Source organism: Petromyzon marinus, chromosome 24 (genome assembly GCF_048934315.1).
Source record: "Petromyzon marinus isolate PM22_M1 ecotype Great Lakes invasive population chromosome 24, UKy_Petmar_22M1.pri1.0, whole genome shotgun sequence".
In the NCBI taxonomy this organism is placed as follows: Eukaryota; Metazoa; Chordata; class Hyperoartia; order Petromyzontiformes; family Petromyzontidae; genus Petromyzon; species Petromyzon marinus.
The window spans coordinates 6894684-6910962 of NC_133690.1; the positions used below are offsets into that span (position 1 = coordinate 6894684).

The following is a 16279-nucleotide window of genomic DNA, read 5'->3' on the forward strand; positions in this document are numbered from 1 at the left end:
CTCTGCGGGTCTATATGGGTCTCTATGGGTCTCTGTGGGTCTATGGGTCTCGAAGATTCTGTATAAAAACGCGTTTAGAGTATTTGGCTGCTATATATTTCCACAGACACGACGACGATGATAATTAAAATATATATTTTTGTTACACAGCGTATGGGGCCGTCCATAAATGACGTCACGCAATTTTGGACGATTTTTGCCCCCCCCCCTCGTCACACGGCGTCACAAAAAGTCAGACCCCCCCCCCAAACATGACGTCACGCAAATATATATAAAACATGCTTCAAATCGCTTTAAACTATTGTCATTGTAGTGCGTATTTAATGTGGCGCTGCACTCTGATGTTGTAGGAGAGAACATTTATTTTTAAAAAAGTCTATTTAATTAAGCAGAACGTGTTGTCTATAATTATTTAAAGTTGCCCATTTTGATTTGACGTCACATTTCTCAAACACCCCCCTCCCTCATATTCTTAGCTCTTTCGGTAAAGTCACGTTGAAGGGAAACAATAAATAATAAAAAATATATAAAACAATAAAAATTCTCACGACGTTTCGACCATAACACAAACGGTCGTCATCAGGTGTGTCGGTTTGCATTAATTAATGTATTTGTAAACGGTGTATTTATTTAAAAGCGTCAGCGCCACGTGCAGCAATTTGGCAGTTTATTTAGAAGGACTAGTCCATCTATGTTCTGAAAAGAGGAGGGGGGAGACGAAAAATTATTGTATGCTGTCTGAAAGCCACTGTAAGCGTGAACAATCAATTAAGACCTGAAATGGTTTATCAAATCCTTCCAATGATTGCTAAGCCAGAATCCATCTTCTCGGTTGAAATTGTCTCTGTGCTTGTATATGTGGATAGCCTCATGAACGAATCTCTCATGGTAGCCAGATGGCTTACAAAGAACCTCTGTCTTGGAAAAGTCAATGTCATGTGAGCCTACTGAATTATAACAATGATCTACCACGGCCGAGGTGTTGGTCCTACCGTGTTTAAGGTCTGCTTTGTGTTCACGAATGCGGTCCGAGACATGGCGTTTGGTTTCTCCAATGTAACTACTACCACAGAAGCAACTTAGTTTGTAGACACCAGGGTACTGTTGGTTTGTGTGACGAGGCTGATTCAACCGCATTAATTGATCAATCTAAACAGTTTTCATTGAAAACTTCTGCTGCCAGGCCACCAAGATTATACGGCTTACCAAAAAAACATAAAGTAGATACACCCCTTCGTCCCATCGTCTCTACTATCAACTCCCCCACCTACAAACTGGCTCGTTTTTTGTCTGAAATCCTGCGTCCTTTCACTGGAAAAACCACCTCTGCGGAACAAAATTCTACTCACCTGGAATCGACAATCAAGGGTATTTCCCTGTCCCCAGACGACCTGCTTGTCAGTTTTGATGTAGTTTCCTTATTCACCAAGGTTCCTGTACCTGACACCATCGCCAATGATTGAAGACTTGGTTCATCAAGGACTAAACACTTAGTTACCCCCCCTGGTGAGACACTGTTTAACCAATACATACTTCACTTGGAATGGAACTTTCTACAAACTGAGGGCACCCCAATGGGCTCCCCCCTATCTCCGGTTATAGCTAACATTTTCATGGAGAAATTTGAGACTGACGCCATCCAGACTGCCACTCTGTGCCTCACCTTATGGAAGAAGTAAGTGGATGACACTTTTGTCATCTGGCCACATGGCCGGCCAGCTCTAGACCAATTCTTCAACCACATCAATTCCATACACCCAGCCATCAGATTTACCATGGAAGTCGAAAAAGATGGCAAGCTACCTTTTTTGGATGTCCTAATAAAAAAGAGACCTGATGGTTCAATGAGCCACTCTGTCTACAGGAAAGCTACCCATACGGATGCTTATCTGAAACCGGATTCCCACCACTATCCATCACAGAAGAATTCTCTCATCAAGACTCTGTACCTTAGAGCCCAATGCATATCCGACCAGGCACACATAGGCAGTGAACTCAAGCAGGTACACCAAGCTCTTAAAGCTAATGGTTACTCGCAAAGCTATCACTCAAACCATGAAGAAGTCTATGGGCAGTGCTGAGTCTATGGTGCAGTATTAAGTCGAAGGGGCAGTGTTCAGTCTATGGGCAGTGTTGAGTCTATGGGCAGTGCTGAGTCTATGGGCAGTGTTGAGTCTATGGGCAGTGTTGAGTCTATGGGCAGTGCTGAGTCTATGGAGCAGTGTTGAGTCTATGGGCAGTGCTGAGTCTATGGGCAGTGCTGAGTCTATGGGCAGTGCTGAGTTTATGGGCAGTGTTAGTCTATGGGCAGTGCTGAGTCTATGGGCAGTGTTGAGTCTATGGGCAGTCCTGAGTCTATGGGCAGTGCTGAGTATTATGGGCAGTGCTGAGTCTATGGGCAATGTTAGTCTATGGGCAGTGCTGAGTCTATGGGCAGTGTTGAGTCTATGGGCAGTGCTGAGTCTATGGGCAGTGCTGAGTCTATGGGCAATGTTAGTCTATGGGCAGTGCTGAGTCTATGGGCAGTGTTGAGTCTATGGGCAGTGCTGAGTCTATGGGCACTGTTGAGTCTATGGGCAGTGCTGAGTCTATGGGCAGTGCTGAGTCTATGGGCAGTGTTGAGTCTATGGGCAGGGTTGAGTCTATGGGCAGTGTTGAGTCTATGGGCAGTGCTGAGTCTATGGGCAGTGTTGAGTCTATGGGCAGTGTTGAGTCTATGGGCAGTGCTGAGTCTATGGGCAGTGTTGAGTCTATGGGCAGGGTTGAGTCTATGGGCAGTGCTGAGTCTATGGGCAGTGCTGAGTCTATGGGCAGTGTTGAGTCTATGGGCAGGGTTGAGTCTATGGGCAGTGCTGAGTCTATGGGCAGTGTTGAGTCTATGGGCAGTGCTGAGTCTATGGGCAGTGTTCGCCGAGCCGTTGAAACGGAAACAGCCAGTGCGCACGCGCGCGTTGGCGCGGCGGTCACGTGGTGCGTTGGTTACGTAACGCTCTTCGTGACGCGCGTAGAACTGACACGTGACTAGCTACGTCATTATGAGACGAACTCTGACAAGGACGCACGCTTTTTCACACGCTCTAAAAAAAATCTAAATACACTCTCTCACTCTCTCTCTCACACACACACTCTCTCACTCTCTCACACTCTCTCACACACACTCTCACACACTCTCACACACACACTCTCTCACACACACACTCTCACTCTCTCACACTCTCACACACTCTCACACACACACACTCTCTCACTCTCTCACACACACACACTCTCTCACACACTCTCTCAATCTCACTCTCTCTCACACACACACACTCTCTCTCTCACACACTCTCAAACACTCTCACACACACACATTCTCTCACACACACACACTCTCACACACACACTCTCTCACTCTCTCACACACACACACTCTCTCACACTCTCACACTCTCTCACACACTCTCTCACTCTCTCTCACACACTCTCACACACACACTCACACACACTCTCACACACATTCACACTCTCACACACACACACTCTCAGAGTGTCACACACACTCTCACACACACACTCTCACACACACACACTCTCACACACACACACACTCTCACACACACTCTCTCACACACACACTCTCACACACATTCACACTCTCACACACACACACTCTCTCAGAGTCTCACACACACTCTCACACACACTCTCACACACACACTCTCACACACACACACACTCTCACACACACACTCTCTTTCACACTCTCACACACACACTCTCTCACACACACTCACACACACACACTCTCTCACACACACACACACACTCTCTCAGAGTCTCACACACACTCTCACACTCTCTCTCACTCTCTCACACACACACTCTCACATACACACACGCTCCCACACTCTCTCACACACACACATACTCTCTCACACTCTCTCTCACACTCACACACACACACTCTCACACACACACACTCTCACACACACTCTCACACACACACATACTCTCTCACACTCTCTCTCACACTCACACACACACTCTCTCACACACTCACTCTCACACACACACTCTCACACACACACTCTCACACACACTCTCAGACACACACTCACACACTCACACACACACCCTCACACACTCTCACACACACACACACTCTCACACACATACACGCTCCCACACTCTCCCACACTACCTCGCGAACACTGACACGCTATCTCGCAACGCTCACCCACACGACTCATTCCCTTCGTTGACGCCGAGCGGAGGGATAAGGAGGGTGAGGTTGCTTCAGAGGGAGAAGATCCGCCATGCTATCTCAGCGCACGTGGCTCGTCTGCCTGCTGCTGCTGCTGCCTCTGCTGCTTCTGCTGCTGCTGAGCCCAGGCATGGAGGTGGACCCTCCGTTGGCCTCGCTCCCCGTTACAACGCCACCGCCGCTCGTAGCGTCGGGCGTTTGGAGGCCGCATTCTCTGCTCACGGCGATTTGGCGCTGGTAAGTAAACCTGAAACGACTTGGGGCCGTCCATAAATGACGTCACGCGCCTAGGTGGGGGTGGGGGTGGAGGATGGGTCAGACATTTGTGACGATGTGTGACGAGGAGGAGGGGTGGGAGGGTTTGAGAAATGTGACGTCGCATCAAAATGCGCAACTTTAAATAAATATAGACAACACGTTCTGCTTATATTGTTAGTTCTTTCGGTCAAGTCACCACGTAGAACGGAAACAATAAAATAATAAAAATATAAAACAATAAAATTATCACGACGTTTCGACTGCAATACGAGCAATCATCATCAGGTGTGAAAACCACAGCAGGAAATCATTGAAAAAAAGTGGCGTTTTATTTTAACGTTAGCACCACGGAGAGCGATTTGGCAGTTATTCAAATGGACGAGTTGTGTTAAGGGGTCGTCCATAAATGATTGTTCACGCTTACGGTAGCTTTCAGACCGCATCCATTATTTTCGTCTCCCCCCCTCCTCTTTTCCGAACATAGATGGACTCATATTCTTAGCTCTTTCGGTAAAGTCACGTTGAAGGGAAACAATAAAATAATAAAAAATATATAAAACAATAAAAATTCTCACGACGTGTGTTATGGTCGAAACGTCGTGAGAATTTTTGTTGTTTTATATATATTTTATTATTTTATTGTTTCCTTTCCACGTGGTGGTGACTTTACCGAAAGAACCAAAAATATGAATCCCTGCAGTCACGAAAGCTTTAAATCAAAACGTTCTACTTAATTAAATAGATTTTGTTTTTTAAATAAATGTTTTCTCCTACAACATCAGAGTGCAGCGCCACATTAAATACGCAACTACAATGACGATAGTTTAAAGCGATTTGAAGCATGTTTTATTTTAAAAATGGAAATATTTTTTTGTGGGGGGGGGGGGGCAGAGCTTTATGACGTCTTATTTGAGGGGGGGGGTCTGACTTTTTCTGACGCCGTGTGACGTCACGCGACCAAAATCGCGTGACGTCATTTATGCACGGCCCCTTTTAACTTTTTTTTGTTATATATTCATCTAAAATGTTTTAGCCGGGTAAGGCGCGCTTCCGTGGCCGTCTGGAACGCTGTCTTCCTTCCGTTATTAGGAAGCCGCTGGGAACTTTGATGCCACTTTGAAATCATCACCGAGATCGACAAACTCATTTCTTCGAAAGTGCTTCTTGTTGTTGTTGTCGTGACTGCAGGAATTCAAATTGTTTGGGTCTTTCGGTAAAGTCACCTTGATAGGTTCAAAATTAGTAAAAATAAACAAAAAACACAACACACAGCAAACCGGTTAGTGCTGTACTAGTAACGAATTGTAAATGTTGTAGTGGGTTTAACTCTCCAACACACATCAACCGGTTAGCGCTGTACTAGTAACGAATTGTGAATGTTGTAGTGGGTTTAACTCTCCAACACACAGCAACCGGTTAGTGCTGTACTAGCAACGAATTGTAAATGTTGTAGTGGGATTAACTCTCCAACACACAGCAACCGGTTAGTGCTGTACGAGTAACGAATTGTAAATGTAGTAGTGGGTTTAACTCTCCAACACACAGCAACCGGTTAGTGCTGTACTAGTAACGAATTGCAAATGTAGCAGTGGGTTTAACTCTCCAACACACAGCAACCGGTTAGTGCTGTACTAGTAACGAATTGTAAAAGTAGTAGTGGATTTAAAACTCCAACACACAGCAACCGGTTAGTGCTGTACTAGTAACGAATTGTAAATGTAGTAGTGGGTTTAACTCTCCAACACACAGCAACCGGTTAGTGCTGTACTAGTAACGAATTGTAAATGTTGTAGTGGGATTAACTCTCCAACACACAGCAACCGGTTAGTGCTGTACTAGTAACGAATTGTAAAAGTAGTAGTGGATTTAAAACTCCAACACACAGCAACCGGTTAGTGCTGTACTAGTAACGAATTGTAAATGTCGTAGTGGGTTTAGCTCTCCAACACACAGCAACCGGTTAGTGCTGTACTAGTAACGAATTGTAAATGTTGTAGTGGGTTTAACTCTCCAACACACAGCAACCGGTTAGTGCTGTACTAGTAACGAATTGTAAATGTCACAGTGGGTTTAACTCTCCAACACACAGCAACCGGTTAGTGCTGTACTAGTAACGAATTGTAAATGTCGTAGTGGGTTTAACTATCCAACACACAGCAACCGGTTAGTGCTGTACGAGTAGCGAATTGTAAATGTAGTAGTGGGTTTAACTCTCCAACACACAGCAACCGGTTAGTGCTGTACTAGTAACGAATTGCAAATGTAGTAGTGGGTTTAACTCTCCAACACACACCAACCGGTTAGTGCTGTACTAGTAACGAATTGTAAAAGTAGTAGTGGATTTAAAACTCCAACACACAGCAACCGGTTAGTGCTGTACTAGTAACGAATTGTAAATGTAGTGGGTTTAACTCTCCAACACACAGCAACCGGTTAGTGCTGTACTAGTAACGAATTGTAAATGTTGTAGTGGGATTAACTCTCCAACACACAGCAACCGGTTAGTGCTGTACTAGTAACGAATTGTAAATGTCGTAGTGGGTTTAGCTCTCCAACACACAGCAACCGGTTAGTGCTGTACTAGTAACGAATTGTAAAAGTAGTAGTGGATTTAAAACTCCAACACACAGCAACCGGTTAGTGCTGTACTAGTAACGAATTGTAAATGTAGTAGTGGGTTTAACTCTCCAACACACAGCAACCGGTTAGTGCTGTACTAGTAACGAATTGTAAAAGTAGTAGTGTTATTTAAAACTCCAACACACAGCAACCGGTTAGTGCTGTACTAGTAACGAATTGTAAATGTCGTAGTGGGTTTAGCTCTCCAACACATAGCAACCGGTTATTGCTGTACTAGTAACGAATTGTAAATGTTGTAGTGGGTTTAACTCTCCAACACACAGCAACCGGTTAGTGCTGTACTAGTAACGAATTGTAAATGTCACAGTGGGTTTAACTCTCCAACACACAGCAACCGGTTAGTGCTGTACTAGTAACGAATTGTAAATGTCGTAGTGGGTTTAACTATCCAACACACAGCAACCGGTTAGTGCTGTACGAGTAACGAATTGTAAATGTAGTAGTGGGTTTAACTCTCCAACACACAGCAACCGGTTAGTGCTGTACTAGTAACGAATTGCAAATGTAGTAGTGGGTTTAACTCTCCAACACACACCAACCGGTTAGTGCTGTACTAGTAACGAATTGTAAAAGTAGTAGTGGATTTAAAACTCCAACACACAGCAACCGGTTAGTGCTGTACTAGTAACGAATTGTAAATGTAGTAGTGGGTTTAACTCTCCAACACACAGCAACCGGTTAGTGCTGTACTAGTAACGAATTGTAAATGTTGTAGTGGGATTAACTCTCCAACACACAGCAACCGGTTAGTGCTGTACTAGTAACGAATTGTAAATGTCGTAGTGGGTTTAGCTCTCCAACACACAGCAACCGGTTAGTGCTGTACTAGTAACAAATTGTAAATGTTGTAGTGGGTTTAACTCTCCAACACACAGCAACCGGTTAGTGCTGTACTAGTAACGAATTGTAAATGTCACAGTGGGTTTAACTCTCCAACACACAGCAACCGGTTAGTGCTGTACTAGTAACGAATTGTAAATGTCGTAGTGGGTTTAACTATCCAACACACAGCAACCGGTTAGTGCTGTACTAGTAACGAATTGTAAATGTTGCAGTGGGTTTAACTCTCCAACACACAGCAACCGGTTAGTGCTGTACTAGTAACGAATTGTAAATGTTGCAGTGGGTTTAACTCTCCAACACACAGCAACCGGTTAGTGCTGTACTAGTAACGAATTGTAAATGTTGCAGTGGGTTTAACTCTCCAACACACAGCAACCGGTTAGTGCTGTACTAGTAACGAATTGTAAATGTAGTAGTGGGTTTAACTCTCCAGCACACAGCAACCGGTTAGTGCGGTACTAGTAACGAATTGATAATGTTGTAGTGGGTTTAACTCTCAAACACACAGCAACGGGTTAGTGCTGTACTAGTAATGAATAGTAAATGTCGTAGTAGGTTTAACTTTCCAACACACAACAACCGGTTAGTGCTGTACTAGTAACGAATTGTAAATGTAGTAGTTGGTTTGACTCTCCAACACACAGCAACCAGTTAGTGCGGTACTAGTAACGAATTGATAATGTTGTAGTGAGTTTAACTCTCCAACACACAGCAACCGGTTAGTGCTGTACTAGTAACGAATTGTAAATGTTGTAGTGGGTTTAACTCTCAAACACACAGCAACGGGTTAGTGCTGTACTAGTAATGAATAGTAAATGTCGTAGTAGGTTTAACTTTCCAACACACAACAACCGGTTAGTGCTGTTCTAGTAACGAATTGTAAATGTAGTAGTTGGTTTTACTCTCCAACACACAGCAACCGGTTAGTGCTGTACTAGTAACGAATTGTAAATGTTGCAGTGGGTTTAACTCTCCGACACACAGCAACCGGTTAGTACTGTATTAGTAACGAATTGTAAATGTTGTAGTGGGTTTAACTCTCCAACACACAGTAACTGGTTAGTGCTGTACTAGTAACGAATTGTAAATGCTATAGTGGATTTAACTCTGCAACATACAGCAACCGGTTAGTGCTGTACTAGTAACGAATTGGCCACGTTCTGTTTACGTAACGCAAACCCCTTAAATAATTGGCCATGTCGGGTGGTGGCGGCTTTAACGACACAGTAATTCATATTAACGCGATCTAACCCCAAACAAACCTTAATTATTGATATATTATAATCATATATATTTTAATCATATATATTATAATCATATATATTATAATCATTGCGTCGGTCACCCCGACACCACTCCCCCCACCTCTCCCCCCACCCCTCCCCCCACGTCTCCCCCCCACCCTTCCCCCCACGTCTCCCCCCCCCCCCCTCTGTGTTTCAGGGGTAGCTCCACGGCGTGGCTGTCATGGCTCAGCGTGACAATTCAGGTGAGACTCCCGTCCCGTGTCTCTCTGTCTCTGTGTCTCTGTGTCTGTCTCTGTCCCGTCCCGTGTCTCTCTGTCTCTGTGTCTCTCTGTGTCTGTCTCTGTCCCGTCCCGTGTCTCTCTGTCTCTGTGTCTCTCTGTGTCTGTCTCTGTGTCTTTCTGTGTCTCTCTGTCACTGTCTCTGTGTCTGTCTCTGTCTCTGTGTCTCTCTGTGTCTGTCTCTGTGTCTGTCTCTGTGTCTCTCTGTGTCTCTCTGTCTGTCTCTGTGTCTCTCTGTCTCTGTGTCTCTCTGTCTCTGTCTGTGTCTCTCTGTGTCTGTCTCTGTCCCGTCCCGTGTCTCTCTGTCTGTCTCTGTCCCGTCCCGTGTCTCTCTGTGTCTCTCTGTGTCTCTCTGTGTCTGTCTCTGTGTCTGTCTCTGTGTCTGTCTCTGTGTCTCGCTGTGTCTCTCTGTGTCTGTCTCTGTGTCTGTCTCTGTCCCAGGCCGTGTCTCTGTCTGTCTCTGTGTATCTCTGTGTCTCTGTGTTTCTGTCTCTGTGTCTGTCTCTGTGTCTCTCTGTGTCTGTCTCTCTGTCTCTGTGTCTCTCTGTGTCTGTGTCTCTCTGTGTCTGTCTCTGTGTCTGTCTCTGTGTCTCTCTTTGTCTCTTTGTGTCTGTCTCTGTGTCTCTCTGTGTCTGTCTCTGTGTCTGTCTCTGTGTCTGTCTCTGTCCCAGGCCGTGTCTCTGTCTGTCTCTGTGTATCTCTGTGTCTGTCTCTGTGTCTCTCTGTCTGTCTCTGTGTCTCTCTGTATGTCTCTGTGTCTGTCTCTGTCCCATGCCGTGTCTCTCTCTGTCTGTCTCTGTGTCTCTCTGTTTGTCTCTGTATCTCTCTGTCTGTCCCATGCCGTGTCTCTCTGTGTATGTCTCTGTTCCATGTCGTGTCTCTCTGTGTCTCTCTCTGTGTCTCTCTGTGTCTGTCTCTGTATCTCTCTGTGTCTGTCTCTGTGTTTCTGTCTCTGTCCCATGCCGTGTCTCTCTGTGTCTGTCTCTGTGTCTCTGTGTCTCTCTGTCTGTCCCAGGCCGTGTCTCTCTGTGTATGTCTCTGTCCCATGCCGTGTCTCTCTGTGTATGTCTCTGTCCCATGTCGTGTCTCTCTGTGTCTGTCTCTGTGTCTCTTTGAATCTGTCTCTGTGTCTCGCTGTGTCTGTCTCTGTATCTCTCTGTGTCTGTCTCTGTGTTTCTGTCTCTGTCCCATGCCGTGTCTCTCTGTGTCTGTCTCTGTTTGTCTTTGTGTCTCTCTGTCTGTCCCAGGCCGTGTCTCTCTGTGTCTCTCTGTTTGTCTCTGTGTCTCTCTGTGTCTGTCTCTGTGTCTCTCTGTTTGTCTCTGTTTCTGTCTCTGTCCCAAGCCGTGTCTCTCTGTGTCTGTCTCTGTCCCATGCCGTGTCTCTCTGTGTCTCTCTGTATGTCTCTGTGTCTCTCTGTCTATCCCGTCCCGTGTCTCTCTGTGTCTGTCTCTGTGTCTCTCTGTTTGTCTCTGTGTCTGTCTGTCTGTCCCAGGCCGTGTCTCTCTGTGTCTGTCTCTGTCCCATGCCGTGTCTCTGTTTCTCTCTGTATGTCTCTGTATCTCTCTGTGTCTGTCTCTGTGTCTGTCTCTGTGTCTCTCTGTGTTTATGTCTCTGTCCCGTCCCGTGTCTCTCTGTGTCTGTCTCTGTCCCATGTCGTGTCTCTCTGTGTCTGTCTCTATCCCGTCCCGTGTCTCTCTGTGTCTGTCTCTGTGTCTCTCTGTGTCTGTCTCTGTCCCGTCCCGTTTCTCTCTGTGTTTCTGTATCTGTCCCATGTCGTGTCTCTCTGTGTCTGTCTCTGTCCCGTCCCGTGTCTCTCTGTGTCTGTCTCTGTCCCATGCCGTGTCTCTCTGTGTCTGTTTCTGTATCTCTCTGTGTCTGTCTTTGTGTCTCTCTGTCTGTCCCAGGCCGTGTCTCTCTGTCTGTCTCTGTCCCATGCCGTCTCTCTCTGTGTCTGTCTCTGTATCTCTCTGTGTCTGTCTCTGTGTCTCTCTGTCTGTCTTTGTCCCATGCCGTGTCTCTCTGTGTCTGTCTCTGTTCCATGCCGTGTCTCTCTGTGTCTGTCTCTATGTCTCTCTGTTTGTCTTTGTGTCTGTCTATCTGTCCCAGGTCGTGTCTCTCTGTGTCTGTCTCTGTCCCATGGCGTATCTCTCTGTGTCTGTTTCTGTCCCATGTCGTGTCTCTCTGTGTCTGTATCTGTGTCTCTCTGTGTCTGTCTCTGTGTCTCTCTGTGTCTGTCTCTGTGTCTCTCTGTCTGTCCCAAGCCGTGTATCTCTGTCCCATGCCGCGTCTCTGTGTCTCTCTGTCTGTCCCAGGCCGTGTCTCTGTGTGTCTCTGTCTGTCCCATTACGTGTCTCTCTGTCTGTCCCAAGCCGTGTCTCTGTGTCTCTCTTTTTGTTTCTGTGTCTCTCTGTTTGTTCTAGGCCGTGTCTCTCTGTCCAATGCCGTGTCTCTGTGTCTCTCTGTATGTCTCTGTGTCTCTCTGTTTGTCTTTGTGTCTTTCTTTCTCTGTCCCAGGCCGTATCTCTCTGTCCCATGCCGTGTCTCTGTGTCTCTCTGTCTCTGTGTCTCTCTGTCTGTCCCAGGCCGTATCTCTCTGTCCCATGCCGTGTCTCTGTGTCTCTCTGTCTGTCTCTCTGTGTCTCTCTGTCTGTCCCATGTCGTGTCTCTGTGTCTCTCTGTATGTCTCTCTGTGTCTCTCTGTCTGTCCCATGCCGTGTCTCTGTGTCTCTCTGTCTGTCCCAGGCCCTGGCGTAGTGTAGTAGTGTATAATATTGTGTAGTAGTATATAATGTAGTGTAGTATATAATGAAGTGTAGTAGTGTATAATGTAGTGTAGTAGTATATAATGTAGTGTAGTAGTATATAATGTAGTGTAGTAGTGTATAGTGTAGTAGTATATAATGTAGTGTAGTAGTATATAATGTAGTGTAGTAGTGTATAATGTAGTGTAGTATATAGTAGTATATAATGTGTTTAGTAGTTTATAATGTAGTATAGTATACAGTAGTGTATAATGTGTATAGTAGTGTATAATGTAGTGTAGTATATAGTAGTATATAGTAGTGTATTACGTGTATAGTAGTGTATAATGTAGTGTAGTAGAGTATAATGTAGTGTAGTAGTGTGTAATGCAGTGTAGTATATAGTAGTGGAGTAGTGTATAATGTAGTGTAGTAGTATATAATGTGGTGTAGTAGTGTATAGTGTAGTAGTATATAATGTAGTGTAGTAGTGTATAATGTAGTTTAGTATATAGTAGTGTATAATGTAGTGTAGTAGTGTATAGTGTAGTAGTATATAATGTAGTGTAGTAGTATATAATGTAGTGTAGCAGTGTATAATGTAGTGTAGTAGTATTTAATGTGGTGTAGTAGTACATAATGCAGTGTAGTAGTATATAATATAGTAGTATATAATGTAGTGTAGTAGTGTATAGTTTAGTAGTATATAATGTAGTGTAGTAGTACATAATGTAGTGTAGTAGTATATAATGTAGTAGTATATGATGTAGTGTAGTAGTTTATAATGTAGTGTAGTGGTGTATAATGTAGTGTAGCAGTATATAATGTATTGTAGTAGTATAAAGTAGTGTAGTAGTATATAGTAGTGTAGCAGTATATAGTAGTGTAGCAGTATATAATGTAGTGTAGTAGTATAGAATGTAGTGTAGTAGTAGTATAGAATGTAGTGTAGTAGTATATAGTGTAGTAGTATATATTGTAGTGTAGTAGTATATAATGTAGTGTAGTAGTATATAGTAGTGTAGCAGTATATAATGTAGTGTAGTAGTATAGAATGTAGTGTAGTAGTAGTATATAGTGTAGTGTAGTAGTATATAATGTAGTGTAGTAGTATATAATGTAGTGTAGTAGTATATAATGTAGTGTAGTAGTATATAGTAGTGTAGTAGTATATAGTAGTGTAGTAGTATATAATGTAGTGTAGTAGTAGTATATAATGTAGTGTAGTAGTATATAGTGTAGTATATATTGTAGTGTAGTAGTATATAATGTAGTGTAGTAGTATATAGTAGTGTAGCAGTATATAATGTATTGTAGTATATTGTAGTGTAGTAGTATATAGTAGTGTAGTAGTATATAGTAGTGTAGTAGTATATAATGTAGGGTAGTAGTGTATAATGTAGTGTAGTATATGGTAGTGTATAATGTAGTGTAGTAGTGTATAATGTTGCGTAGTATATTGTAGTGTATAATGTAGTGTAGTAGTATATAATGTACTGTCGTAGTGTATAATGTAGTGTAGCATATAGTAGTGTATAATGTAGTGTAGTACAGTACATGCCGTAGAACACGTTTGGAATCGACCTTCGTCTTTGTCTTTGCCTCCGCGTTCTGCCCCAGGACTTCCACCTGTGGCTGACCGTGTCTCACTGCGCATCCTGCACCAGGTCATGCAACGGCATCGTCTTTGTGACGTCACTCGCCGGGATTTCCCTTGGATTGGTGGGTAATGCACGCGAACAGCAAACTCGCCCGCCCGCTCACCACTCGTACACTCGCTCACCACTCGCTCACTCGGCCGCTTGCCCACTCACCCATTCGCTCAATCGCTCACCAATCGCACACTCGCTCACCACTCGCTCACCACTCGCTCACCACTTGATCACTCACCCACTCTCCCACTCGCTCTTTCACTCACCGCTCACTCAGCACTCGCTCACTCACTCAGCCACTCACTTCCTCACTCACCACACAAACTCACCCCCACTGTGTGTCTCTGTGTGTGTCTGTGTGTGTGTCTGTGTGTGTCTGTGTGTCTCTGTGTGTGTCTGTGTGTGTGTCTGTGTGTGTCTGTGTGTGTCTGTGTGTGTGTGTGTCTGTGTGTGTGTGTGTGAGTTCCTGTCTGCCTGTAGCTCGCCTGCTGCCTCTACTTCCTCCAGAGACGGACGGTACCAGATCCCATGGTGCTCATGCAGGGTAAGCGACGTTTTGGTCTCGCGGCCTACGGCAGGAACGCCTTCACGGGCTCCATAGATCTCCATGGATCTCCATGGGTCTCTGTTTTTCCGTGTCTCTATGGGTCTCTGTGTGTCTCTATGGATCTGTGTTTATCTATGGGTCGCTGTGTATCTCTATGGGTCTGTGTGTGTCTCTACGGATCTGTGTGTATCTCTGGGTCTCTGTGTATCTCTATGGGTCTCTGTGTGTCTCTGTTTTAATGTGTGTCTCTATGGGTCTCTGTGTGTCTCTATGGACCTGTGTGTATCTATGGGTCCCTGTGTATCTCTATGGGTCTCTGTGTGTCTCTATGGGTCTCTGTATGTCTCTGTTTGTCTGTGTGTCTCTGTGGGTCTCTGTGTGTCTCTATGGATCTGTGTGTATCTATGGATCCCTGTGTATCTCTATGGGTCTCTGTGTGTCTCTATGGGTCTCTGTATGTCTCTGTTTTTCTGTGTGTCAATGGGACTCTGTGGGTCTCTGTGTGTCTCTATGGATCTGTGTGTATCTATAGGTCTCTGTGTGTCTCTATGGGTCTCTGTATGTCTCTGTTTTTCTGTGTCTCTATGGGTCTCTGTGGGTCTCTGTGTGTCTCTATGGATCTGTGTGTATCTATGGGTCTGTATATCTCTATGGGTCTCTGTATGTCTCTATGGGTCTCTGTATGTCTCTGTTTTTCTGTGTGTCTCTAGGGGTCTCTGTGTATCTCTATGGGTCTCTGTGTGTATCTGTGGGTCTCTGTGTGTCTCTATGGATCTGTGTGTATCTATGGGTCCCTGTGTGTCTCTATGGGTCTCTGTGTGTCTCTATAGGTCTCTCTATGTCTCTGTTTTTCTGTGTCACTATGGGTCTCTGTGGGTCTCTGTGGGTCTCTGTGTGTCTCTATGGATCTGTGTGTATCTATGGATCTCTGTGTGTCTCTATGGGTCTCTGTGTGTCTCTATGGGTCTCTGTATGTCTCTGTTTTTCTGTCTCTATGGGTCTCTGTGGGTCTCTGTGGGTCTCTGTGTGTCTCTATGGATCTGTGTGTATCTATAGGTCTCTGTGTATCTCTATGGGTCTCTGTGTGTCTCTGTGTCTCTCTGTATGTCTCTGTGTCTCTCTGTTTGTCTTTGTGTCTTTCTTTCTCTGTCCCAGGCCGTATCTCTCTGTCCCATGCCGTGTCTCTGTGTCTCTCTGTCTCTGTGTCTCTCTGTCTGTCCCAGGCCGTATCTCTCTGTCCCATGCCGTGTCTCTGTGTCTCTCTGTCTGTCTCTCTGTGTCTCTCTGTCTGTCCCATGTCGTGTCTCTGTGTCTCTCTGTATGTCTCTCTGTGTCTCTCTGTCTGTCCCATGCCGTGTCTCTGTGTCTCTCTGTCTGTCCCAGGCCCTGGCGTAGTGTAGTAGTGTATAATATTGTGTAGTAGTATATAATGTAGTGTAGTATATAATGAAGTGTAGTAGTGTATAATGTAGTGTAGTAGTATATAATGTAGTGTAGTAGTATATAATGTAGTGTAGTAGTGTATAGTGTAGTAGTATATAATGTAGTGTAGTAGTATATAATGTAGTGTAGTAGTGTATAATGTAGTGTAGTATATAGTAGTATATAATGTGTTTAGTAGTTTATAATGTAGTATAGTATACAGTAGTGTATAATGTGTATAGTAGTGTATAATGTAGTGTAGTATATAGTAGTATATAGTAGTGTATTACGTGTATAGTAGTGTATAATGTAGTGTAGTAGAGTATAATGTAGTGTAGTAGTGTGTAATGCAGTGTAGTATATAGTAGTGGAGTAGTGTATAATGTAGTGTAGTAGTATATAAT

General features: G+C 44.5%; 1 protein-coding gene across 1 annotated transcript; it reads left to right on the plus strand.

Annotated features, from left to right (window-relative positions):
* Positions 1–1666: 1666 nt before the first annotated feature.
* Positions 1667–14920, plus strand: LOC116937230 (uncharacterized). The gene is made up of 5 exons (XM_076069276.1): positions 1667–1675; positions 3026–4483; positions 9431–9476; positions 13875–13976; positions 14387–14920. Exons 1-3 carry the CDS (start codon positions 1667–1669, stop codon positions 9434–9436), a joined length of 1473 nt encoding a protein of 490 aa, XP_075925391.1. The 3' UTR covers positions 9437–9476; positions 13875–13976; positions 14387–14920.
* Positions 14921–16279: the final 1359 nt, after the last annotated feature.